At 41.8% G+C, this 23,295-nt stretch overlaps 1 protein-coding gene across 8 annotated transcripts in view; it reads right to left on the bottom strand.

The window, feature by feature from the left end:
* BBS9 (Bardet-Biedl syndrome 9) overlaps positions 1 to 23,295 on the bottom strand; it is a 479,447-nt gene that overhangs the window by 304,649 nt on the left and 151,503 nt on the right. For 7 of the 8 annotated variants that reach the window (XR_002101810.1, XM_019538430.1, XM_019538471.1 and 4 more), the window contains 2 exons: positions 15,248 to 15,420; positions 11,310 to 11,462 (listed from right to left, as the gene is read on the bottom strand). Coding sequence is in view for 7 of the 8 variants with exons in the window: in XM_019538430.1 (XP_019393975.1) it covers positions 11,310 to 11,462; positions 15,248 to 15,420 (326 nt within the window). In the remaining variant the exon portion in view is untranslated. Of the gene's footprint in view, positions 1 to 8,150; positions 9,013 to 11,309; positions 11,463 to 15,247; positions 15,421 to 23,295 lie in introns of those variants that run through there. The other variant, XM_019538477.1, reaches the window with a different exon arrangement.

The following is a 23,295-nucleotide window of genomic DNA, read 5'->3' as shown; positions in this document are numbered from 1 at the left end:
GAGGGGACGACAGGTAGCAAGAGCCAGGGATCAGGCCATTTGACTCACCAGCTGCTTGCCCTCAAATCACCTGCCCTGTCCTGCTGCAATGTTATGGGGGACAATTTTAAGATGATCCTAAAAAATTTGCAGGGAGTACTGGGAGCAGAACAGCAGACTGGGTAGGGGAAGGGAATCAGAGCAAGTATAGGGCTAATTTGTGGTATGCCTGCCAAAATGGTTGACCTCCACAGAATTAATAACAAGCCAGTGGAAAACAAAGTAACAAGTCCAGGGAAGAAATTAATTTGCAAGCCTGGCATCAAGCTCATTTTTCGATTCCTCTAACCTGGGTGCCTCTGTCAATTTATCTATATCACAGCTTCCCATCATTATAACAGCCAAGAAATTTTCCAATAATATTAACAGCAAAAGCAAAGCTCTACAGGTTTTCATGGCCTTCCCTCTGGCACTGCTAGCTTTTCAGGGAAACCTCTGCCTGATGTCATGGCTTTGATTTGATATATTTAATTTTCTTTAAGTTGATTTTTTAAAAATTTTTGAACTGGTTATAGACTTTATTAGAAAAAGGATATCAATGCCATGACTGGGCTTTTGATGAAAGAAAGGTGTACTTGAAAATGAAAGTTTTATAGCATCTTCTAAAGGTAGCCAGACTGTGCGCTTATCTAGTTTCCTTTAAAAGTGCCCCTTGCTTCAGTGAGAAATATTTTATACCCCCCCCCCAACTCTAGCACTTTTTGCCCTGACCTTTGTAATCAGTATTAACTTCTTGAGGACTGAATGAACTTGAGGGTCTGGTAGGCATATGTTTCCGAAGGAGCCCTTGACTATTTCAGTTACCAGTAGTTAATTGTAATTCTTCTGGTTCTCACCTACCACAAGGAGTGTGGATACATTTCATTTTCAGTATTCAAAAACACTTTTAAAAAAGTCTCCAGAGGCCTAAACAGATCTTGGGATTAGGCTAAAAACCCTATGAAGCACAAAAAGAGAACCACTTACAAGCCTTTATGGTGGCTGTACATCAATGGAAAATCTTTCCACTGATGGAGTGATCCTCCTTGAGCCCACTTACAACAGGCAGAAAGTGATCAACCCACCTCACAGAGTTTAGCCTAGTATGCAAGCTTCCAACTCCAAAAATTACGTGGTAGATTATTTTACCTCTCCCCACGCAAAAAAAAAAAATATATAGGTTTTTTAATGCAACACTTGACGTAAAGCAAGTATAATCTGACTCTCATCTCTAATGCAGTTTATTATAAATTACATGGCCCTGAACTGTATTTACCTCATATTAAAATATAAAATAATCCAACATTACGAAAATCTTCCGGGAGAGGATGACTATAACATAACGTACTTACAGAAGGGAAAAACAACACAATGCAACACCACACTTCTAAATCCACGCAATACATAGGTTAATTTTGGAGGCCTCAGGAGGTATACTAAGTATATATTATGTTTCCTGAGATTTCAGCAGAATCTGAAATTAATCTGAATTGCTGGACAGAAAATACAAAGCAAGAATCCCTTTGAATCCATCTTATTTATTAAGAACAATTTCAGGGAGCTTTTACTATTGCCATCCTAATCATGCATATTACAGCTCTTTTTCATTAAGGTTTGCAAACAAGCAAGAGTGTTGAAACCCTGCAAAGCAGTATTTTAAGTATTAAAATACTATGTGCCAATTCTTATTTATTTCATAACAAAACATGATATAAATCAGGCAAATTAGTTCCTAACAAGATTTCAGATAACACAGTAAGTCTGAACTTGACATTATTTCCTCTCTGAAGTTTTGCCACATTTAACTGCAAAATCAATATTCTAGTTGAGATTTGACAAATACCCAAGTTTATGCACATCTTGTCCAGGTATTTTTTGGCTAAATAATTTGATCATTTTCTAAGACAGATTCTCAGCTGTTCAAACCAGCATTATTCCAAGGAAGCCAATAAAACGATTGATGAATAACAGGAGAGAATCTGAGCCTCCTTTTTCCTAAACAAGTTGTAATGTATGTTTTCCAGAGATCAGTGGAACTATTCATGGAATAACATAATGTGAGTATACCACCCTTGATATACTACCCCCAAAGATGTATGGATTCATGAATTCTTGCCAAAATGCACATAATGCATTGCAGCTTTTGTTTATTTGTAGTTTAATATCACATCATACTGAGCATGACCTTAAGATGTGTAGACAAAATTATTCCTCTGAAATATAGTTGCTATAATGAAGACTTGAAACTCAGTTTCCTTTAAAATTCAAGCATACATTATCTGTTTTAGAACATTTAGAACATTTTTGTAGTTCTGAAAATTGGATTTTTTTTTAAAGGCAATCATAGTGAAACTGCAGACTTAATCATTCAGTCCTAGTTACAGTAATATCCATAGATCCATACATGTTAGGGGCTGTAAAGGGCCTCTCAAGATCATCAGGTCCAGGCCCCCTGTGCTTGGGCACAAAAGACTGCTGGGGTCAGATGGCTCCGACAAGGTGAGCGTCCAGGCATTTTTTGAAGACATCCAGAGTAGGTGACTGCACCGCTTCTGGGGAGAGTCTATTCCAGACCCTGGACACTCAAGCTGTAAAGTTTTTCCTTATGTCTAATCTAAAGTAATCTTCTAGCAATTTTGACTTTTAGTTCTAGTCTTCTCCTGGGGAGCCCTGGTGAACAGATGTTCTCCCAGTGCCTGATATGTGCCCTTTATACATTGACAGGCTGCCACCAAGTCCACTCTGAGTCTTCTCTTCTCCAGGCTGAACACACCCGTGTCTCTCAGCCTCTCATCATATGGCCTGCTCTCCATACCTCTATGCCATACATATACCCCTCCTTTGGACTCTCTCAAGCTTCTCCACATTCTTCCTGAAGTGCAGCACCCAAAACTGGGTGCAGAACTCCAGCTGTTGCCTCACCAACACCGAGTAAAGTGGGAGGATGACATTCTTAGTCTTGTTTGAGATGCATCAGTAGATGCATGCCAGTGTTTTGTTTCCTTTGCCAGCTACGACACTGCATTGGTGGCGCATGCTCACTGTATGGTCTATCAAGACCCCCAGGTCTCTTTCAGTTGTAGTGTTGGTAAGTGTAGCACTGCCAAGCCTGCAAGTATGTTGCGGGTTGTTTCTCCCCAGATGGAGTACCTTACACTTCTCAGTGTTGAACATCATCAGGTTTTGAACTGCCTACCTTGTGAGCCTGTTCCAATCAGCCTGTACCCCAGCCTATCATCCAGCATGACCGCAGTCCCCCATAATTTGGTGTCATCTGTGAACTTTGCCAGTCCACTTTTAACACCTGAGTCAAAATCATTAATGAACATGTACTGGTCTGACTACTGAACCCTGAGTTCCCTTTGATCCGAGTACTGAATCAACTGAGTTCCCTTTGAACTTATCTGATAACCCCATTGTGGGAAGACTGAATTTACAAATTTCTTGCTTTGTGATTTTTACGTCATGTTTTCTACAAAAAGAAATGGCCTCTTGTGCAAATGTGTTAAAATACGTCATGCTCTTACATGAACAAACATACAACACATAATACATAGCATTCAATAGGTAATATGCACCTTACTCTTCCTCCCCAGTAATCATCATAGATGTACTCTTGTTACACCATTGGTTCTCAAATATGTGAACAACTTAGCTTGTAAGGCATGAAATTTAACTTCTGTAAGGAACACACATAAAAAGCTATTTTTACTCCAACGTATATATGACTTAAAACAGTCAAGGTCAAGATCATGCCTTGGAATAATTCCTATCTCACTGTATGAAATTCTCATTATGCAGGGATAGGAAAGATGGGAAATGGTCAGGTACATCTAGCAGAGATGGACATGTGTTTTGATCTCTGGAACAATACTCCCTTTCCTCTCTTTCTTCCTATTTTAAGACTATCAGAAAAAATGATAGACATGGAGCTGACAGAACTGATATGTTAATTAGACCAAATCAGTAGATATAAATGGGTGTGTTCAACTGATCACAAATAATTTTTTCAGGAAGGAAGATACTATCAAAAACTAAACCTGAGGTGCAAGGTGCTGTCAGACAAAACAGGCACCACAAAATTCCAAAAGGATACGAACCTTCTACTTGACTTTTAGATTAAACTACGTGGCTGTCACCATAGATAAAATGACTATGGAAATATGAAGGGGTTAGAATCAATGGCAAAGGAAAGTCATTGCTGATACTAGTGATGCCCTGCACTCTGTATAGAATCCCTTATTCCCTTAGCACTGGCCACTGAATGAGTAAATATTCAATCAGGTTACAAAAATGACAAAACCTAATGAAGTAAAATATTCTTGAGTCCCAATATTTTGGCTTGCTGTATAAAGGTACAAAACAGTCTACTACTAATACATGGAACTACAAAGGCTATTGTATGAGGGAAGTCTCTTTTTTCAGAATTAGGGAGGAACTATTGTATTTCTCACTCGAAAAGAGTAAAATATTTGCTGACTTAGCAAATCTTGTGTTATGTGCTATACCAGCTTGTCTGTGTAAGCCAACTCAAACTGTAGGCATGCAAGGTGGAGATGCTGAAAGATGTGGGACATTTTCCCATTAGCTGCTGCAGCAGATGTAACTGGAAATAGTAACCTATGATCACCTTTTCAATTCCAAAGAACTGTTTGGACACGCTTTCCTGTCAGTGAAAGTAACAGGGCTTTATTAGGTAAGAAACTCAGGTACACGAGAATCTGTTCAAGCTGTGATCCTTAAATGGATCCCTCAAGGAACAAAATCAACTATTCAAGATAAGCATAGATAATAAACTAAAAAAATTAGAGTGAATATCATTCCAAAAATTCTAGCTTCTTGTAGGGAAAACGCCACAAAATTGGATCACAAGCTGTTCTACAACTATATGGCATTTAAGTATAGTTGAGGAATGAGCTTTTCAACAATGTTGTCAACAAGAAAAAAACAGGAGAAAAGAAACCAAGTTTACACTACTAGTCAACAACCCATAGCTCCAGCTAGTGACAAATGGAACTTTTATATTTAGAAAGAACTGCAAGCCAAAGTACGTCACCAATCCAACAGCAAAGAACCATTACTGTAGTTTTGTGGGTTTTGTGTTTTTTTTTTAAACTGGGTCATTAGCATCACTTAAGACTGAAGAAACCTGGTAGTTTAACAGCCAATTCTTCTGTTTTATTGTATGTTTTATGGTTATAAAACAAAATATGCACAAAGAGTGGTTAGTTTGCCATGTCACTAAGATATTCACAGTCTGTGAGTTATGAGACAAGTCCCTAAAACATTCAAAACAAATACAGAAAACCTGAAGAAAGATCAAATATTTAAACACTTGTAACACAAAATGGACAGCAAAGATATCACCTAGGACTCTACTACACCTCTTAAAGATTAACTCCATCATAAGTATCCAAAGTCTTCTCTCCCTTTTCCGAAAAAAGGATGTCCCCGACGGGCCTTCGTGAGTCACTCCTAGGAGTCTTACTCTCCGTGTCGTTGACCACTCCCTTTACCGGACGTAGGTGTTACCGTGGTTGTTTGTCTTCCCGAGTCGCCAACCCCGCTCTCGCCTGCCATGACTTGCTGTTACACTAGTGAGGCGGGGCTAGTTCACGGGTCCCTCAGTGGCCTGGGTCTGACTCGTCAGTTATACACGGGGCTCCTGCCACCCCTACACCCCAGCCTCACGCCACCTGTGCCCTCCACTTCCCTGTGCCTGCTCAGTGATGGTCCTGCAGGCTTCTATGGTGGCCTTAGTCTTCGAGTTATCCCCAGAACCCTTGGGTTACTCCTGCTCTGACGTCAGTTCCTTCGCGCCAGCCTGTATTGGTGCCTTAGCCCCACAACAATAGATACTTCGCCACAGACCCATCACCCTACACACCCTGTGCTACGTGTCTCCTCAAAGGGTCCTACTGTACTGACTACCTCGCTGACCCACCACCAGCTCCCTATGATAGTGCTCAGGAGTAATGCCTCCCAGCTGTTTAGTGCTGTACCCCTTATCCTTCAATCAGTGTCCTCTATTCTCGGCAGCGATCCCACCCTGATCTCTTGCCAGCCAGGTGATCGTTCAGCCTCTCACTCCTCTTCAGCGATTCCTGCACCCACCGCCTTGGCACTTACTTCAGGGTGCTCTGAATCCTCCGGGGTTGTCTCAATCTTCCTCTGCTCACCTGATCTAGCACTCTCAGACCGATCCACCGATGATCCCGTCATCACTCCTTCTCTCCGAGCCACCGTTTTCTCCGGCATGTCAGCTCTTCTCCATCCATCCCGCGGGGCTAGCGTCAGGGATGGCCCGGACAGCCTTTTGCTCTTCTTGCTCTCTGCCGCCTCCAGAGTGGCAGCCGCCATTTTTAAATCCGCCAGCCAGCGTCTGATGTCACCGTCAGCTGCCGGCCGCAGCTGTACATAGACACGGCTAACGAGCCACGTGGGCTCTCCCTCCATCGCAGCGGCTCTCCTGTCCAGCTCTCCTGGTAAGTTTTCTCTGCTTTCTCGGGCCCCGGGACAGTGGACATTCTAGACCACCGATTCCCAACAATGGTACGGCAAAATCCTTAAGGGTGAACAATATTAACACACAATATTAACTCTGTTGGGTGTGATAACACCTACGCCTGATACACAGGGAAACCCAGAGATATCAAATAGGAATCCATGGTTTCAAAACCTTCCAATCAGTTGTGGTCTTCTGGGTGTTTTGGAATCACTCTATTATTTCTTCTGTAGCCAAATGACTGAAAACTAAGAGTTGACATTTTCCACGGGGTATGCCTTAAATCCAAAAAATGGTGATAACCATCTTCCTAGTTTTTGACGACAAAGATTCAGTGTGTAAGAATTATGACTCCAGAGCAGCATCTTCATCCATTCTCAAGCTATGAAAGCTCTGAGCTCAGACAGGAGAAAACCACCACAGTGGATACCAAATCATCCACTGGAACTCAGTAAAGCATCTGATTTACAAAAAGTTCTCTTACATTATGCTACAACCCTTTTTTCACATTCATAGCCCTTCTATTAACTAACCAACATTTTGCACACTGTCTCCTACTGTTCAGTTTCATATAAAACCTGTCCAACTAAATTTTTTCCTTAAAATTCGAGCTAGTAGTGCATTCTGTTTCATGTGATACTGTCCAATCACCACCCAGGACTCTAAAACTCACACTTTCCAAATCACCCACTAGAACTAAACAAGCCACAAGTTCTCTTACAAGGTTATATTATTAAGACTATTGTATAACCCTCCAATGTAACAGTTCTGCCATCAAAATAAGGGCACTTCATATAGCTGTTAAACTTGGTAGCATTTCAACCAAATTTATTACAACCCACTTTACAGAACACAAATACAAAAAGAATAATTACACTAGACAAGATTAAACCAAAATGAAACATTTCACGACTGCAGACAATTGAAAACTCCTTATATATTTCTCTCAGCATAGAGACAAGACAATATTGCCATTTCCTTATAACAGACCCATTAATAGTTTTATTGTAGCACTGGATACATCCTGCCTCAATATATATCTCCAAGGACTAATAAAAAAGATTCGATTGTGAACAGAAATGCATTTTTGCAAGGAAATCAAGTGCAGCCTGACTGTCTATGGCTCAGCAAAGAGGACTTTTACTCATGTGATTTAACGTACTTACAAATCTACAGAACTGACTGTTTGCATTTAAAGCAGGGATGACAAACATACAGCCCACAGAGCCCTGCCACCTGGCCCCTGGTGCTTGTCCCTGGGTCTGATCAGACTCACATGGAGCACAGCACATAACCATGGTGCAGGGCTAGTATGTGTCCTAGATCTGGCCATTGACCCTTTCCTCCCTCAGCAAACTGATCTAGTGGTCACTCCAGCCAATCAGAGACTTGGGCTGTACGCAGCCCAGACCCTGGAGCAGCTAGAATGAGTGCTGTGTACAGTGCAGTCCAGCTGGAGTAGCAGATGCACTACACCTGGTGGCCAATCCAGCTGAACTGTACTACATGTGGTGCCCGCTACAGCCAGTCCAGGACCTGCAGTACACACGGCGCCACATGCAGCATGGTTCATGGACTAGCTAGAATATACAGCACAGTCCTGAAGCTGCTAGGGGTGAGCACCATGTGCAGCTTGGCTCAGTAGGGTCTGTCACCACACATAGCATGGCTGTTTCTCCAGCCAGACAACACCACAAAGTGTGTCCATTCTAGCCACTCTGGGATCCATACCGTAGACAGCTTGAGTCCTAGACCAGCTGGCTAAACTGCTGGAGGGGACATAGGGAGCAGGAGGGAACCCGTGGGCCTGATCCAGCCCATGGACTGGTCCTGAGCCACTCATCTAGTCTACAGGGCCAAAAGAGTTTAACACCCCTGATTTAAATTCTACTTTTATTACAGAAATCAGGTTGATGCAGTAACTCCATTCTAACAATTTGCAGCTTGGCATAAAAGATATGCCAATAAAAAAGTTTACAAATACTTTACAGATATAGATATCAATATGTATAGGAAATAATCTATATCAGGCAGTTATTAAGCACCATTAGGCCTATATTTAAAAGACTTTTCTACACAGAGTAACTGTTCTATTTTTCACTTTCCTGATATAAGTACATACTAGTATAGCTATTCTCACATAGCAAGAAAAATAAGGTATATTAGCATAAGACATCTTTATACCAGTACATCATTGTTCACACTAAAGGAATTATACCAGTGCAACTATTTCATTAAAATCCTCCTTCTGAACTGAAATTATTATTGGCATCCTTTTGTTTGTGAGAGATGGTAGAGATTGTAGCCTATGACGTAGATGGTTTTCATTGTTTCACGTGACTGAATAGTGCAATCCAAGATTTGCATGATCTATGCCAGTAGTTGCAAATGTATGCGTCATGGTTGGCTGGTTCGGGGGCTGCTTGCTTCTGACGGACTCTTTGCTCTTCAAGCTGTTGGAGCCAAATCCTGTTGTGGACTTTAATGCCCTGGTGGAGACAATGACACCACCTGTTCCAATCGCTTACCAAGATTTCCCATTAGCCAGGATCAATTCCAAACGCCTTCATATCTCACTTGCATGTGTCTTTATAGTGAAGCCTGAGGTGCTATTAAAACACTCCTTCTAAACTGAAATAGTTACACTATTACAACAACCTGTCAGATCCCATGACACCTTTAAATGAATGTGTGCCAGGGGAGGAGGGGCAGGAAGAGAGCATTCCTGTTCCCCTCCCCACCCGTTCGCTCCAATAAGAAAAAGTCTGAAAACATTTTGCGGGGTGATGTCAGTTGTAGCTATGTGTCTAAGGACACAGACAGACAAGGTTCTTTGGGTAAATATGATATCTTTTATTAGACCAACCAAATATTTGGGGAACCTGTTCTTTGCAAGTTTTTAGGTACAAACACCCTTCTTCAGGCAGAGGGAGAGTTTGCAGTTGTTCTGTGCTCTCCTGGATGGGATAAAAGTTGGTAACGATCAGCTTCTATACCATCCAGGACAGCACAAAACAACTCCAAACTCTTCCTCTGCCTGAACAAGGTGTTTGTACCTGAAAGCTTGCAAAGAACAATTCTTCCAACTATTTAGTTGGTCTAATAAAAAGTATCACATTTACCCAAAGAACCTTGAAAACAAATTTTGTCATTTAAAAACAAGAACACACATAAACCTGATTCTCTATACTATTTCTCATGTTCTTAAGTCATTTCCCAATAAAATGTCTCCCCTATGTGAAAGACTCAAACTACTATGTGAAAGACTTAAACAAAGAAAATGATCAACTCTCTAGTAAAACTAAGTATTACATTCTGTCAAAATAAACAGACTTTAGATAATTCTATTTCTCTGTTTCTTTCAGTTACTGTAATCCTAAAATGTGACTATCAACAGTAGGTAAAAAAACAAGAAGTCAGATGGAACATAATTTTTACTTGATTGCATCTGTAAGTAAACCTCCAGAATAGAAAATCAAACATAATTCATTGAGACTTTTTATCAAATTTTAATAAAAGATCTTAGATCTTCATCCTGAAATTCACAATGACCAGGCAGACTTTTACACCCCAAAAACCTGGTTATTTTTAATGGGGATCTGTTCATGTGTAACAGTTCTTTTGTGTGTTGTCACTGTAAATATCAGACCTTAATTCTTTTATAATCTGGTTCAGTAAACCTGCCTGGAAGTGTGGAGGAATCATAAACCTATCAAAATGTCTCATATTTTTATGATTAAGTAACATGTATTTGCTTTAAAAAAAAAATCTTACCTTTATTAAGGATTCATACAATAGAAAGAATTGAATTTATGGCAAAGGTAACCTTTATTCTTATGTAATTACCTCTAGGCAATTTTTTCATGTAATAGGAATCTTTCCTCAACTTAATCATCATATAGCATATCATCTGACTGTTTTAAGAATGACTGAAGCTTTTTAGAAAAGGAATATACACACACACACACATATATACATATATATTCTTTTTGTATGAGACATTCTAGAAAACGTCAGTCATTCTTAAAACAATTACATGATATGCTATATGATGGGATGCCAGAGCCCAGAAGCTACCTGTGTCTCTATGAATCTATTTCTCCAACTCTTTAGGCACAGGTGCAGAGAAGAGAATATCATGGCAGGCTGAAGACTGAAGACTAATCTGGTTTCCTAGCAAGATGGCACAAGACACCAACAATGTGACTTCTTAGGCTCCCAAGCAATGTGGGGCTGTGGTAGTAGTAGTCAGGAGTGAGGTATGTTTTGGTGTTTTCCACCAGCCTAAGACCAGTCCAGGGGAAAGGGGGTGGAGTGGGGGGCAGAGGAGCTAGGTCCTTAAATATAACTATGGCATTACAAACTGTTAAGGGAATAGAGTCTTGAAGGAGGACACGGTCAGGCTTCAACTAATTTTGTTGTGAATGTTACACCAGCCAAACCATTCCACCAGTTTACAGTATACCATAAAATATTTATACAAGCAATGAACTATAAAATATTTTCACATGAACTATAAAATATTTACACTATCAACATCAGCTTGGAAAGAATGATGTCCTGTCAAGTTTCTGTGATCCAAGAGTAGAAATTCTGTGGTTGCAAATTAAATAAAACCATTGCAAATCATCTGGAAACTTGCAGAGAATATAAGGTTAAACAAATTACTGCTTCCTGGTCTTCTGAATGGTAAATGTGATCAGAAAAGTATAGCTTATGTGCTTTAACATGTGAATTTTAACAACAAAATAAAGAAAAGTTAGGTTCATAACCAAACTGTACTGACCTGTCTGTAAGTTCCTTCTAGCAAGGTGTCCAGATGTTGGAGGGGAGCAGGGGTTTTGTCTTTGAATCGTGTTAGCAATCGTCGTTCAATAGCTCTAAACTGTATTGCCCGTTCAGATAATAGTTCTTGGAATTTTTCAGCGTTCAAGCGCAGCTGCAATTTTTTAAGGATTAAAAAAAATCCAGATTAAGAGTTTGAGCCAATAGATAAAAGCCTTCCTTCAAAATCTATGTGCATAATGAAGTTTTAGATCAGGAACTGTCTGGAAATACTTATAGTATTTATTAATTTTAAAAGAGTAGCTTGCTGTGGTCACATGGACTGTATTGGTTTGGGGTAAATTTCACACACATCATGAGATCTACCAGCAGGTTGCAATAATGTCTCCTATTATTGAAATTGAAAATAATTGTTGACAGCCACAGTAATCTATGATAATACACAATAGCCTCTTCATGAGGTCTTAAGACAGGAATGAAATTAACTCGTCAGCACCATGATATGAGGGTTTCTCTTTATTTCAATGTGCTATGTCTGTGGCACATATGTAAACTGTATTAAATGTAACACAGCAGCAGAAAGTGAAGGGTTATAATTCCCTTTGAAAGTGATTGAAATATTAAGTTTTCCTTTGGTTGAAACTATACTTTCTCCTTTTGGGAAACCTTTTTCAACTCAATATCCAGAGGTCCAGTATTGCAGCCAATTTTCTTAAAGTGCCCACAAAACCATGATAAAATTATATATCAAAATGTTCAGGCAATAATAATTCATACTTCTGTCTGCAAAGATTTCTACTTTATTTACCAGTATAAGACGCTAAAGCAAAAAAATGACTTGAGACATTCTAAAACCTGAGTCTTTGACAAATAAATGGAGTTCTCCAAGTAGGTAATATCCTCCATATGAGAGTCACAGAGCAATTGTCAAAAGTCATCAAAATGTACATTGCAAGATAGGCTGTTCCCAGGACATGGGTAACATGACATTTATCTTCCCTAATGCTTCCCAAAGTTAACAGGAAATGATTCAAGGCCTCTAATTATCAAAAAGCACCCTGGCATAAAACAAGCCACAAACCTTTATATATGGATAGTCAACATAAAATCCTTGGAGGACAACTCAGGCAGGCAAGAAGGAGCACAATGCTAAAGCAAAAGAAGCAGCATCTTTAGAAGTGGGAGGGGGAAAAGGACAAGAGAATCTCTAATCATCTCTCAAGCATACCAGGATCTGTCAAAATTGAAACTGAGAGGGAAGCAGAATGATTTCCCTGATAACCTAAAACAGAATTTTGCTCCATTCAAGAAATAAGAGGCTCTCTAACCCAGGATTATTATACCTTTCAAGTCATCATAATAGACAAAAGCTGCACAGTGTGTTAGACGCTAACATGTCACCTCACAATCACACTACTATTTCAAACTTCCGGAATTATTTAGGCTTAGATGCCAGACTGGTAATAATTAACCAGCTAACAGCATCTTATTTTATTCCTCTGAGTCTGATTACGAAGTTGATGCAAATTTTGCTAGCTTCACTGGAAGCAGAAATGTTTTTCTTTGGCAAGTCTAAGCCAATGATGGTGGATGCCAGGAAGGGTAATGAAAAGGGTACAGATTGCTCTAGAGAGAGACAGGTAACTGGGCAAAATGGATCATTTGTCTGGCCTAGTGTGGAAATTCTTATGTTGCTATCAAGACAAAAATGTGCAAATACCACTAGTGGAAGAGGTAAAATCAAAGAACATGTCACAAGAAACAGCCAAAAGGAATCTATGGTGGGAAACAGCTGGGACTGCAAGAAGTTGGGGGGAAAAAAAAGAAAATAAGAAAGGGATGAGTACTGGAAGTTAAAGTGTAGTCAGAGAAAGTACACGCCTCTGGTGCAGGGACTTCCTCCATGAGGGCCCTTCCAGCCCTAAACTTCTGTGAATCTTTGAAAGTAAAAATGCAGCACACTGCTGCCAACAGAAGCGAAAGCTCTAGTGTTGTTATACACCGTTTTAATAACAGATACAACCACTTTTTAAAAAATACATACATACACATATAGATATATACATACAATACAGATGATTTAAGCCTATGACTAAAAAGCAAAAATAAGCTTTTAGAGACTAACTGGTTCAGAGAGGCATGACCTTCTGTAGGTGAGTTATCTGACAAATCTTCTGCCTCTCTGAACCAGTTAGTCACTGCTACCCTACCACGACTTTGCCTTACTTCAGGCTAACCTAAGTACCTCTCCTGCTCAGTACTTAATTCACTTTTGAATACAAACAATGTTCAGAGCTATGCCCTCTTACATAATGTAAAACTATTTGTGTGGGGGTCAGTTTATTTGGTTTAGTTCATTTTATTCATTATTGTTAAAGTACTAGAGGTGTTTTCATTACCACAATCTTAGCCAGAGGAACAGGTTGAGGGGACTGAGTAAATTTTGTGTGTGGGTTGGAAAAGACATTTAATCTTTTCTTTCTGCCTTCACAAGGTATAACAAAATAATTTTAAATATAAAGGGACTTGTATATAAATCATAACATATTTATGGATTAATTTTTACTACATTATAATAGGAAGATGGCAAATATAAAAGGGCACATCAGCAGGAATATGTTCAAGGACCAGTCTTCCTACTTAATGCTGCTAGTGAATAAGGGATCTAGGCCAGATTATGGGCAGATTCTATACCGGGGCGAGCAAAATGCGGCCCATGGGCCAGATGCAGCCCACAAGGCCATTTTATTTGGCCTGCAGGGCCCCTAAAAAATTTAGAAAATTAGTATTTATCTGCCCCTGGGTGCCTGTCATGCAGGCATCGATGGCTTGCCAAAACTCAGCAAGCGGCCCTTTGCCCAAAATAATTGCCTGCCCCTGTTCTATATAGATGCATAAGATGATGATCTACTTGTAGCATTTGCATGGGAGCAGGCCACAGGTGAAACCACGCCTGGGGTCTCTGAACTCAAAATAATTAGTCAAGACCAGCACAAACTCCATTTTCTATAATCTAAATGTGGAATAAGGTTTTTGAGAATATTTTTAAACCACTTTCACTTTTGGACACTGGCAGCTAACAGTGTGCCAATGAGAACTACAGACTATTCGCCTGTATGGAATTTTGCCATCACTTCAGTAATTTTGTATTAAGAAATTAACTTCCGTACCAAATGAGTGTTTGTCACTAATGCAGTCCTTTTCATGTGCAATTATCTTTATAAAAATGAAGTGCCACTCCAGAGGTCGGTCAAGTCACTTGTCAAAGACCACAAAGAAAGTCAGGATGAGCACAGATAGAAGAGTAAATGTTTTCGATCTGAGCCTTCAAGAGGCCGAGAAGCGATGCACCTTGTCAAGCCCCCAGCGGCCACCAACAAATCAAGCCTTGCCCACTCATTTCTACTCCATGCACACCCAAGCCTAGCAATTAGGGAAAATAGACAGCTAATGCTACTCAGGGTCTATCTTAGGGAGCCTCTGAAAGCAGTAGTGGGCACTTACTCAAGAGCCTCAAGCAGATGTGCCAAGAAGCCTCAAGTCTAACTGTCAAATCTGGTAGCTTTCCTTAAAAAAGCATTCCTTGAGAGCAATGCTGAGGTATGAACTCTGGATCTCTAAGATGTTTATGCTGCCTTATTCCAGGCCAGGGCTGATGTACAAAATAGGAACAGGTGGATAAGGAGGTTTCAGATATGCATACAGAAACAGAAATTCCTTATGCCCAATCCAGAGTTCATTTCATAATACAGAATAAATTCCAATCCAAAGGAGTTGAACGCAATGGGTCTTTAGTTCAGTAGTTTATCATTAGGAAACTTCTGAGGAAAGCAAAAGACCAGAAAAGCTATGCTAAAGTAAAAGACCATACATGAAGCAAGACTTGCTATAAAAAACTAATGATACTTCTATCAGCATATAAAATATTTTAAGACATACCTCAAAGTGGTGATCAATACATTCAAAATATTCTTGCAAAGGAATTGAACCAGAGAAGGTACACAGGAAGTCTTTGCAATTTTGCTTCTTGAAATGTTCTTCAAGACGAAGAGTAAGCTCATTTGCTATTAGCCAAATGTCTTCTAATTGATCACTCTGGATTCTATACCGCTCTTTAAAAAAAAAAAGAAACCATACATGAAAAAGAGTAAAGAAAAATATAAGGCTACATAAGACTGACAGTGTCATTAAGTGCAAGAATTAATCAATTCTGTGATGTTTCTAAAATTTTTAATAAAGACATTCCAAAAGTGATTTTCTTTAGTGTTCCATAAGAATATATTTTATCTAAGATAGTCCTAAATTACCTATTCTTGCAGTTTTCCCTTTGCATAGCAGTCAAATTTTGCTGCAGAACTTAGATTTTAAGACCTGAACCAAGCTGGCTTGCTTCACATCCTAAAAATGTGCAAGTTCTGCTGTAAATTTTGCAGAAATGTTGCAGTTCTGCAGAAACGTGTGTTCTCAAAATGTGTTTTCACTAAAATAAGCACATACTTGGAATCACAGACATAAGGCTGGAAGGGACCTCAAGAGGTCATCTAGTCCAAAACCCTGCCTCAGGCAGGGTTATCCCTATCAAAACCATTCTATACAAATCTGTTGTCTACCCTCTCCTCTTAGCAAAACAACACAGTCAAGCCTTACACAAAACCAAGACATAACACCCTTACCTGCCACAGGTAAAGCAAGAGGACCATGGTAGCCAATGACCAGCTGCTACCAAGTTGTTAATATAAGCTCAAGAGATGCCAGGAAGAGGTCCATGCCCCCTGCTAAAAAGGAAGGCAAAAACCCCCATAGTCCATACCAATCTGACCATAAGGTCCTTTCTGTCCAAAATCCTGTGATTGGTCTGACCCTGAACAGAGAGGAAAGACTCCCTAGCCAGGAAGCTTCAGATTTAGGTTAAACCAGAAGTACTGGCATATCCCTGTCAAAATCCCCAGCCTTGGTTGCAGCCAACACCCAATGCCTCCAAGGAAGGCATTAGAAAAAAACCCAAAAAACCCTGACATGCAGCAGTGGGGTAGGAAGGATTCCCTCCTGGCCCCATGCAGCAATGAACAAAATCCAGAAAATACCCATGGAAGGACAAAGACATAGCTACACCTAAATCATCCCTGACCAGTGGCTGTCCAGCACCTTCTCGAATGCCTTCAGTGATGGTAAATCCACAATTTCCCTAAGCAATCTATTCCACTGCTTCACTGTTCTAATAGTAAAGAAGTTTTTCTTGACATCCAATCAGACCTACTTTGCTGCATTTTCAAGCACTGGTCTGTGTCTGAGTCTATGCAGCAAGAGAGAAAAGGTACTTGTTCTCTTCTTCATGGCAGCCCTTCAAGTATTTGAAGCCTGGTACTATGTCCCCTCTTAAGCACGATTTTCACAAGCAGACCATACCTAGTTCCTTCAGCCTCTCTTCATATGACTTGCTTTCTAAGCCCTTTATCATCCTTGTCATCTGCCTCTGGACCCTCTGTAACATCTCTATATCCTTTTTAAAATGTGGAGCCCAAAAGTGAACACAATACTCTAGATGAGGCCTAATCAGTGCCAAGAAGAGAGGGAATATCACCTCCTGTGTTTTGCACCTGATGCAAGATGCATCCCAAAACTGCATTTGCCTTTTATGTGGCTGCATCAAACTGCAGACTCATATTGAATCTTGAGCCTTACCAAGACTCCCAGATCCTTCTCCATAGTGCTGTCATAGTCACATGTAACCTATGTTGTATTTGTATTTTTTATTATTCATCCCAAGGCATGGCACCTTGTACTTTTCAGTATTGCACAGCCTCCTACTAGCTCCAGCCTAGCTTTTCAAAGGGTCAAGATTAGGACTGTCAATGAATTGTCGTTAACGTGTATGATTAAGGCAAGAACCATTTAATGTGTTAATTATTTAACGCATTAATCATGTGTATGGTTTTGGAGCCTGCACCCAGGCTACCCTGCCCTGCTGCCATTACCGCCACCTCCAGACCACCCAGTGAGGCAATGGTGGCAGTGCAGAAGAGCCATAGAGCATCCGGGGCAGAGGCAACGGGCTTCTGTAGCAACAGGGGGGAAGAGGTGGTGCACCTACACACCCACCCATACACCTACCCACAATCCCCATGCAGGGCCCACAGCAGCCAGACTGGCAGCACTGGGAGTTTGGGGAAGGCAGTCCTGAGCTTCAGCAAGGTTGCCTGGCAGCCTCGGGCCCCACAGCTTGGAGCAGGTCAGGACTGCCTGGGAGCTCTGATACAAGCCACCTCTGGGCCCAGGTCCTCACGTGTCCCTGGTCCAGGCCCCTGGGGAGCAATGGTGACAGTGGCCCAGTGATCTGCGCCCCTGTGGAGGCAGCCCCTACTGGTGGGCAGGGAGGGATTTCCACAGAGCCACCTCCTGCAGCCCCTGGCTCACATTGCAATGCACACCCAGTGTTTACGGAGTCACAGCCATGCCCAACACCGCCATCAATGAGCCGGGCAGAGCTGCTGCTCTTCCCTGTGTCACCTGAGCTCTCGTCAGGACCCAGTGGGTCTGGCGACTCCGTGCAGGTCCTGGGGGAGCCCAGGTGGCATGGGAAGGAGAGCAGTGGATCTGCCTGGTGCTGCAGTGGCAACTCATGCCGTGCCAGGCGTGGATCAGGCTCCATTGGTGCTGGGCTGGGGCCGGGCACACGGCATGGTGCAGATTGGGACCGCAGGAGCCCCACAGTAATCCAGACCCTGCCCACCGGAAGCAGATGCCTCTGTGGGCACACAGGACCACCACCGCTGCCACTGTCCAGGGGCCCAGACTGGGGCTGCACAGGGACCCATAGGCCCAGAGGAGGCTCATATTGGAGCTCCCAGGCAGTCCTGACCCTCCCTAAGCCTGAGTCGTGGGGCCTAAGGGTGCCAGGCAGCCCCACCACAGTGGCTCCATGGGGGTCCCAGTGGAACACAGACCTCACACAGCTGCAGCAGGAGGGGGGGGGGGCACACCCACCCACAACCCCTATTTGGGGCCCTGAGCAGCCGAGCTGGCAGCATCTGGCATTTGGGGAAGGTGGTGCTGGGATGCAGCAAGACTGCCTTGCACCATCAGGCCCAGGGCAGGTTAGGACCACCTGGAACTCGCTAAGCAATTAAACAGGGAAGTTCAAGCCCAGGGTGAGGCTGGGGCCAGAGCAGCTGCTCCCAGCCTGGTCAGCCCATGGCTGCCATTGCTGAGGCAAAGGCAGGGTGAACCCACTGCCAATGGAGCTGTGCTTGGGCAGGGGGCGTGCCCTGGACCTGGGACAGCTCCACAATTTTGAGTTGTTAGTTGTGCAACTAACATCACATTTAATTGTAACCCATTTTTTAATCATGCAACTGACTGTGATCAAATTTTTAAACAGTTTGACAGTCATAGTGAAGATGCTTCTGAACTGTGATTCTGTCCTCCAGTGTGTTCACAATCCTTCCCAGTTTCATGTTGTCTTCAAACTTGCTCAAGAAGCTCTCAATTCAAGGGTCCAAATACTTAATAAATATGTTGAACAACACGGGGCCCAGGAGAAACCCCTGTAGGATTTCACTCAAAGCCTCCCAAAATCATGACGTGGATCCATTTATAATTACCCTTTAATTGAAGCTATTGAGCCAGTTGTCTATCCATCTTATAGCAGTTTTGTCCGGGCCACATTTCTCCAATTTGGTTATGAGAAGGTCATGTGGGAACTTATCAAAAGTCTTGCTGAAGACCAGATACATTATATCCCCAGCATTCCCTTTGTCCACCACCCAAGTAGTTACTTGGCCAAAGAAGGAGATCAAGTTTGTTTGACACGATTTGTTCTTAGTAAATCCATACTGGCTGCTTGCAATCAGCCTTTCCTCTTCCAGATGCTTGCAAAAAGACTTCATTAAGATATGCTCCAGTAATTTCCCGGGTATTGAGGTGGTGCTAAACTGGTTAGTAGTTCCCTGGGTCCTCCTCTGCCTTGTAAACCATGAGGACTACAACATTAGGCCTCTTCCAGTTCTCTGGTATCTCACCCATCTCCCAAAGCTTCAGGAATATTATTACCAAGGGCTCCAAGATCTCTGCCAATTCCTTCAGTACTTGGGGATGAAGCTCATCTGGCCCTGCTGACTTGAACTGATTCAGACACACGAAAAGCACTCTCTCTCTCAGCTTGTTCCCTTCCTTATCCAAATAATTATTAGGCATCTGATTTCAGCTTAATTTTTGTTTCTAAAGACTGAGACAAAGTAGCACTTGAGTAGCTCCGCTTTCTTTGCATCTTCTGTTTAAGAGTTTCCCCTGGCTGTTTATCAGTGGTCCCACAGATGCCTTTGTCTTTTTTTTCTGGCCAACATCTTATCAAACATCTTGTTGTTGTCTTTAATTTCTCTTGCTAGGTACATCTCATTTTTTCTCTTTGTCTTCCTAATTTTGTCCCTGTAGTTTCTTGCCATTTTCGTGGCAAACTCTCCTCCCCCTGCCACTGACTGGCCAAGAGGGCTGCCTTTCATGTAGCCCTGTCCCTTGCTGCTGGTTGGAAGAGGGCTTCCTTCATCTGGCAGGGACATGTGGGGCTGCATGAAAGGCAGCCCTTTCAGCCACTCAATGGTGGAGGGAGCAGCTGCCATCTTGACTGCTGCCCTTCATGCCAGTGGCTACCCCCCTGCAGTGGGTTGTGATGCTGAGCCACAACAGTCACTGGCTTCACACTGGGGAGCCAGTATTTTATTTTTAGTGAGGTTTTTTTCCCAGGGATTCCATGCTAAATCATGGAAACCACCATTTTTCACAATTTTTACAAAAATTGTGAAACTGTGATTTAAGTACATCTCTACCTCTAATAAATCCCCACCATTATATCGATGCTGCATCTTACATGTTTTCTCTTCACCCAAATGCATTCTGATACGCTGTGTTCTTCCTCCTGAACTAAGGAACAAGTGTATATATTTCAGACTTACAAAACGATACCATTGCCTCTTCTCCAACCCTGTCTTTCCAAAACAAAGTGTAACCCTCCTGGCCTTCTTCCACCCACTCTGTCACCCACAGGTAGCTGTTCATCACACTGGGAGGGTGGAGTGGATGGAAGGTATCCAGGGCTGGAGTTCTGTGCACAGAGGCAGGAGTCACCCAGCTGGGTATATGGTGCCCAGCACACGTTCCCATGGCTACCGCTCTTCCCCATGCTACCTGCTGCCCGGAACAATGCAGCATAGACAGAAGAAGCCATTCAAGGCAAGGGAACTAAGCAGTGCCCAGGGCCAGAGAAGCCAAGCAGCGCCTGGGTGGCTGCAGCCACACCAGGAGCAGCCTCACTGCACTGGAGCCTCAGCAGCACCACGGCTTGTTCCAACAGAGGTAGCCAAGCTCCCAGGCAAGAGCCGCTGTGCTGCATTCCCAGCAGCACCTCAGCAGGAAACCTGGCTTTGCAGGCACTTGGCTGGCACCAGGGGAACAAACTGCAGTGCTCCTCCCATGGTGCTGTTGGGGCTTCAACGCCATAGCTGCTGCCCAGGTACTTCATTGCCACCATGGGAAAAGCTGAAGTACTGTAGGTCTGATCCAGGAGCTTGTTGTCACTGGAGGAAAGTCCCCCATCACAGCAGGGCTCAAGGCAAAAGTGTGGGCCAGATGACCTGGCTCTGGGGGCCAGATCCAGCTCACAGGCCACAACTGACACCCCTGCCATTAACTAAGGTACAAATCATGACAGCACAAAGGCAATGAAAACCTACCCTAACCAGGGATTTCCCTAAAGTGAGTGGAACCACCAGATGAACGAAGGTGAATGAAGTTAGAACAACAAGATCTTTCCTGGGTAGATGTGCAAAAAAAGCCAGAGTATAAGGTGATTTGGTGAGACAGGCCAGACAGCAGTCCCTATGGGACCAGTCTAGTTGATGTAATCTTCAGTAGCCCTTAAATCTATGTCTATATTGAACAATAAAATGAAGTGCAGACACATCTGAATGAGTTCTAAGTGCACTAAATGGGCATTCTCAAGTAACAGAAACAGTCGAGCCATAGTACTATGCAACTTCACACAGACTAATTGATCCTTCTCAGATATCACTGTATACAACCCAGTGTGGTTAAGCGTGCTTTACTTTACATCTACATTTAAAAAAAAAAGTTTAAAGTGGTAAATTATTTTTCACTTCAACTCTTAGACCAGGTATTGGCAATCTTTTGTCAGCACAGGCCACCTTTTGCAACCTGATTTCCCCAAAATGAGCAGAAAATCTCCATTCCCTCCTACCTCCCCTCCACCCCCACAAAGCAGCCAGCTGCACATTTAACCCGCCACAGATTCCCAAACCCCCTGCAGCGGGGTAAGGGCAAACGCAGCAGAGCAGCAGGTGCCACAGCAGAGGGGATTGGCAGCATGACATATGTCTATGCCACTGATTCTCCATGCCCGATCAAACCTCTGCAGGCCAAATCGAATCTTGCTGCAAGTCATAGGTTGCTGGCCTATTCCACACACCATTCCACATTTTTTCATTTGTACAGAACGGCTCCCTCATTCCACCCCCTCACCCTCACCCCCCCGGTAGTTAGCTGCAGCAATAAATTAATTATAAAAATGTCCTGGGATCCTGACTACAAGAAAGGTGCTAGAAAAAGTATTAAACCAAAATTAAATTAATTATTTTTCTTAGCTAGAGTTGCCCATCTCCACAAACTACCAAAGTAAATCACATTTAATGAATTGCTAACTAGAGCTGACAGCTTATTTCAGATTCTATTCTACATTTCAAAGCAAGTCTTCCCTCCCTGGTTTCTTGAACAGTAAATCAATGCCAGCTAAATATTAACAAAGGAAAATGATGCTGAAAAGCATAACAAATTTTTGAAATAATGGTTTTCCAGACAGACATTTTCAAACACTGCTGCCATATTTCTTATCATTATTCATCCATCAACATGCTGTCCGAAAGGAAATACAAAAGTACAGCTGTGATGAAAAAGGTCATTAAGATTTGTATACAGAGAATATATATATTTTACTTGTTAGCAAAGTTCACAGTAAAAATCAAATGAACCAGAGGTCTTGCAATGTTGCCGTACTTATTAAACATTTTTCTCAAGATTAGCAATCCACAATTGTTTGACATTACTACTGGCATCACTCCCAGAATATGCATTTCATTGAAGGGAAAATGACAAATCCTGTTTACAGAGTAACAGGAAAGAAGCATGTTTTATTTAAAAACATGTCCATTAAAGAAAAGAACACCATCTGCTGAAGATAACATTCAACCTAACTTCCCTTTTTTAGAACTCACAGCATAATTGCTGGACTTAGTGGAATCAGCATCAGATTTTACCTATTCAGCTTTTAAATCAAAATTAGTTTGGAAGGTTTCAGATCAAATCAACAGACATTCCATTTATAACTGACAAAACTAATACATTAATGGTCTAACATAGACAAAGAAACTAATTTCCTCTATTAGTTTCCATACATTTTTTGTTGGTCGATACAAACACAATCTAATTTTACTGAGGCAGGCCATTGTATTCATTTACTCTACATGTTTTACTAAGCTATTAAACTGAAGAAGAATGTTAATTAGATTTGGGAAATGTAGGAAGCTGAAAGTCTTTAGCCGTACTGTAAAAATATTCCTAAAATGGAAATTTGATGGGAGCAGTAACAATTATCTGTGTCTTTGCCTTCCATGTGCATTTATAATTAGACAGCAGGTTTGTGATTAAATAAAAGTTACATAAAAAGCTTTTCCCCTGCAAATTACAGAAGAGCATTTCTTTCAAAAATATCTCATACAAGAAAAGAGATTGCTCATAGGACTGCTAATGGATTACAATTTTTTTCAACATCAGATTCTCTAGACTAGGTTATATGGTATATTCTTTACAGTACTCTAGTTAACATTTTAAAAATGTAAAATCAGAATTCAAAATGTTCACCTTGGTTTAAATATGTCCCTGACTTCTGAGTGCATGCCCCAAGGCAATTCAGAGCAACTCAG

Source organism: Crocodylus porosus, unplaced genomic scaffold (assembly GCF_001723895.1).
Source record: "Crocodylus porosus isolate Cpor-Errol unplaced genomic scaffold, CroPor_comp1, whole genome shotgun sequence".
In the NCBI taxonomy this organism is placed as follows: domain Eukaryota; kingdom Metazoa; phylum Chordata; order Crocodylia; family Crocodylidae; genus Crocodylus; species Crocodylus porosus.
This window is presented reverse-complemented; position numbering and strand designations above follow the sequence as displayed.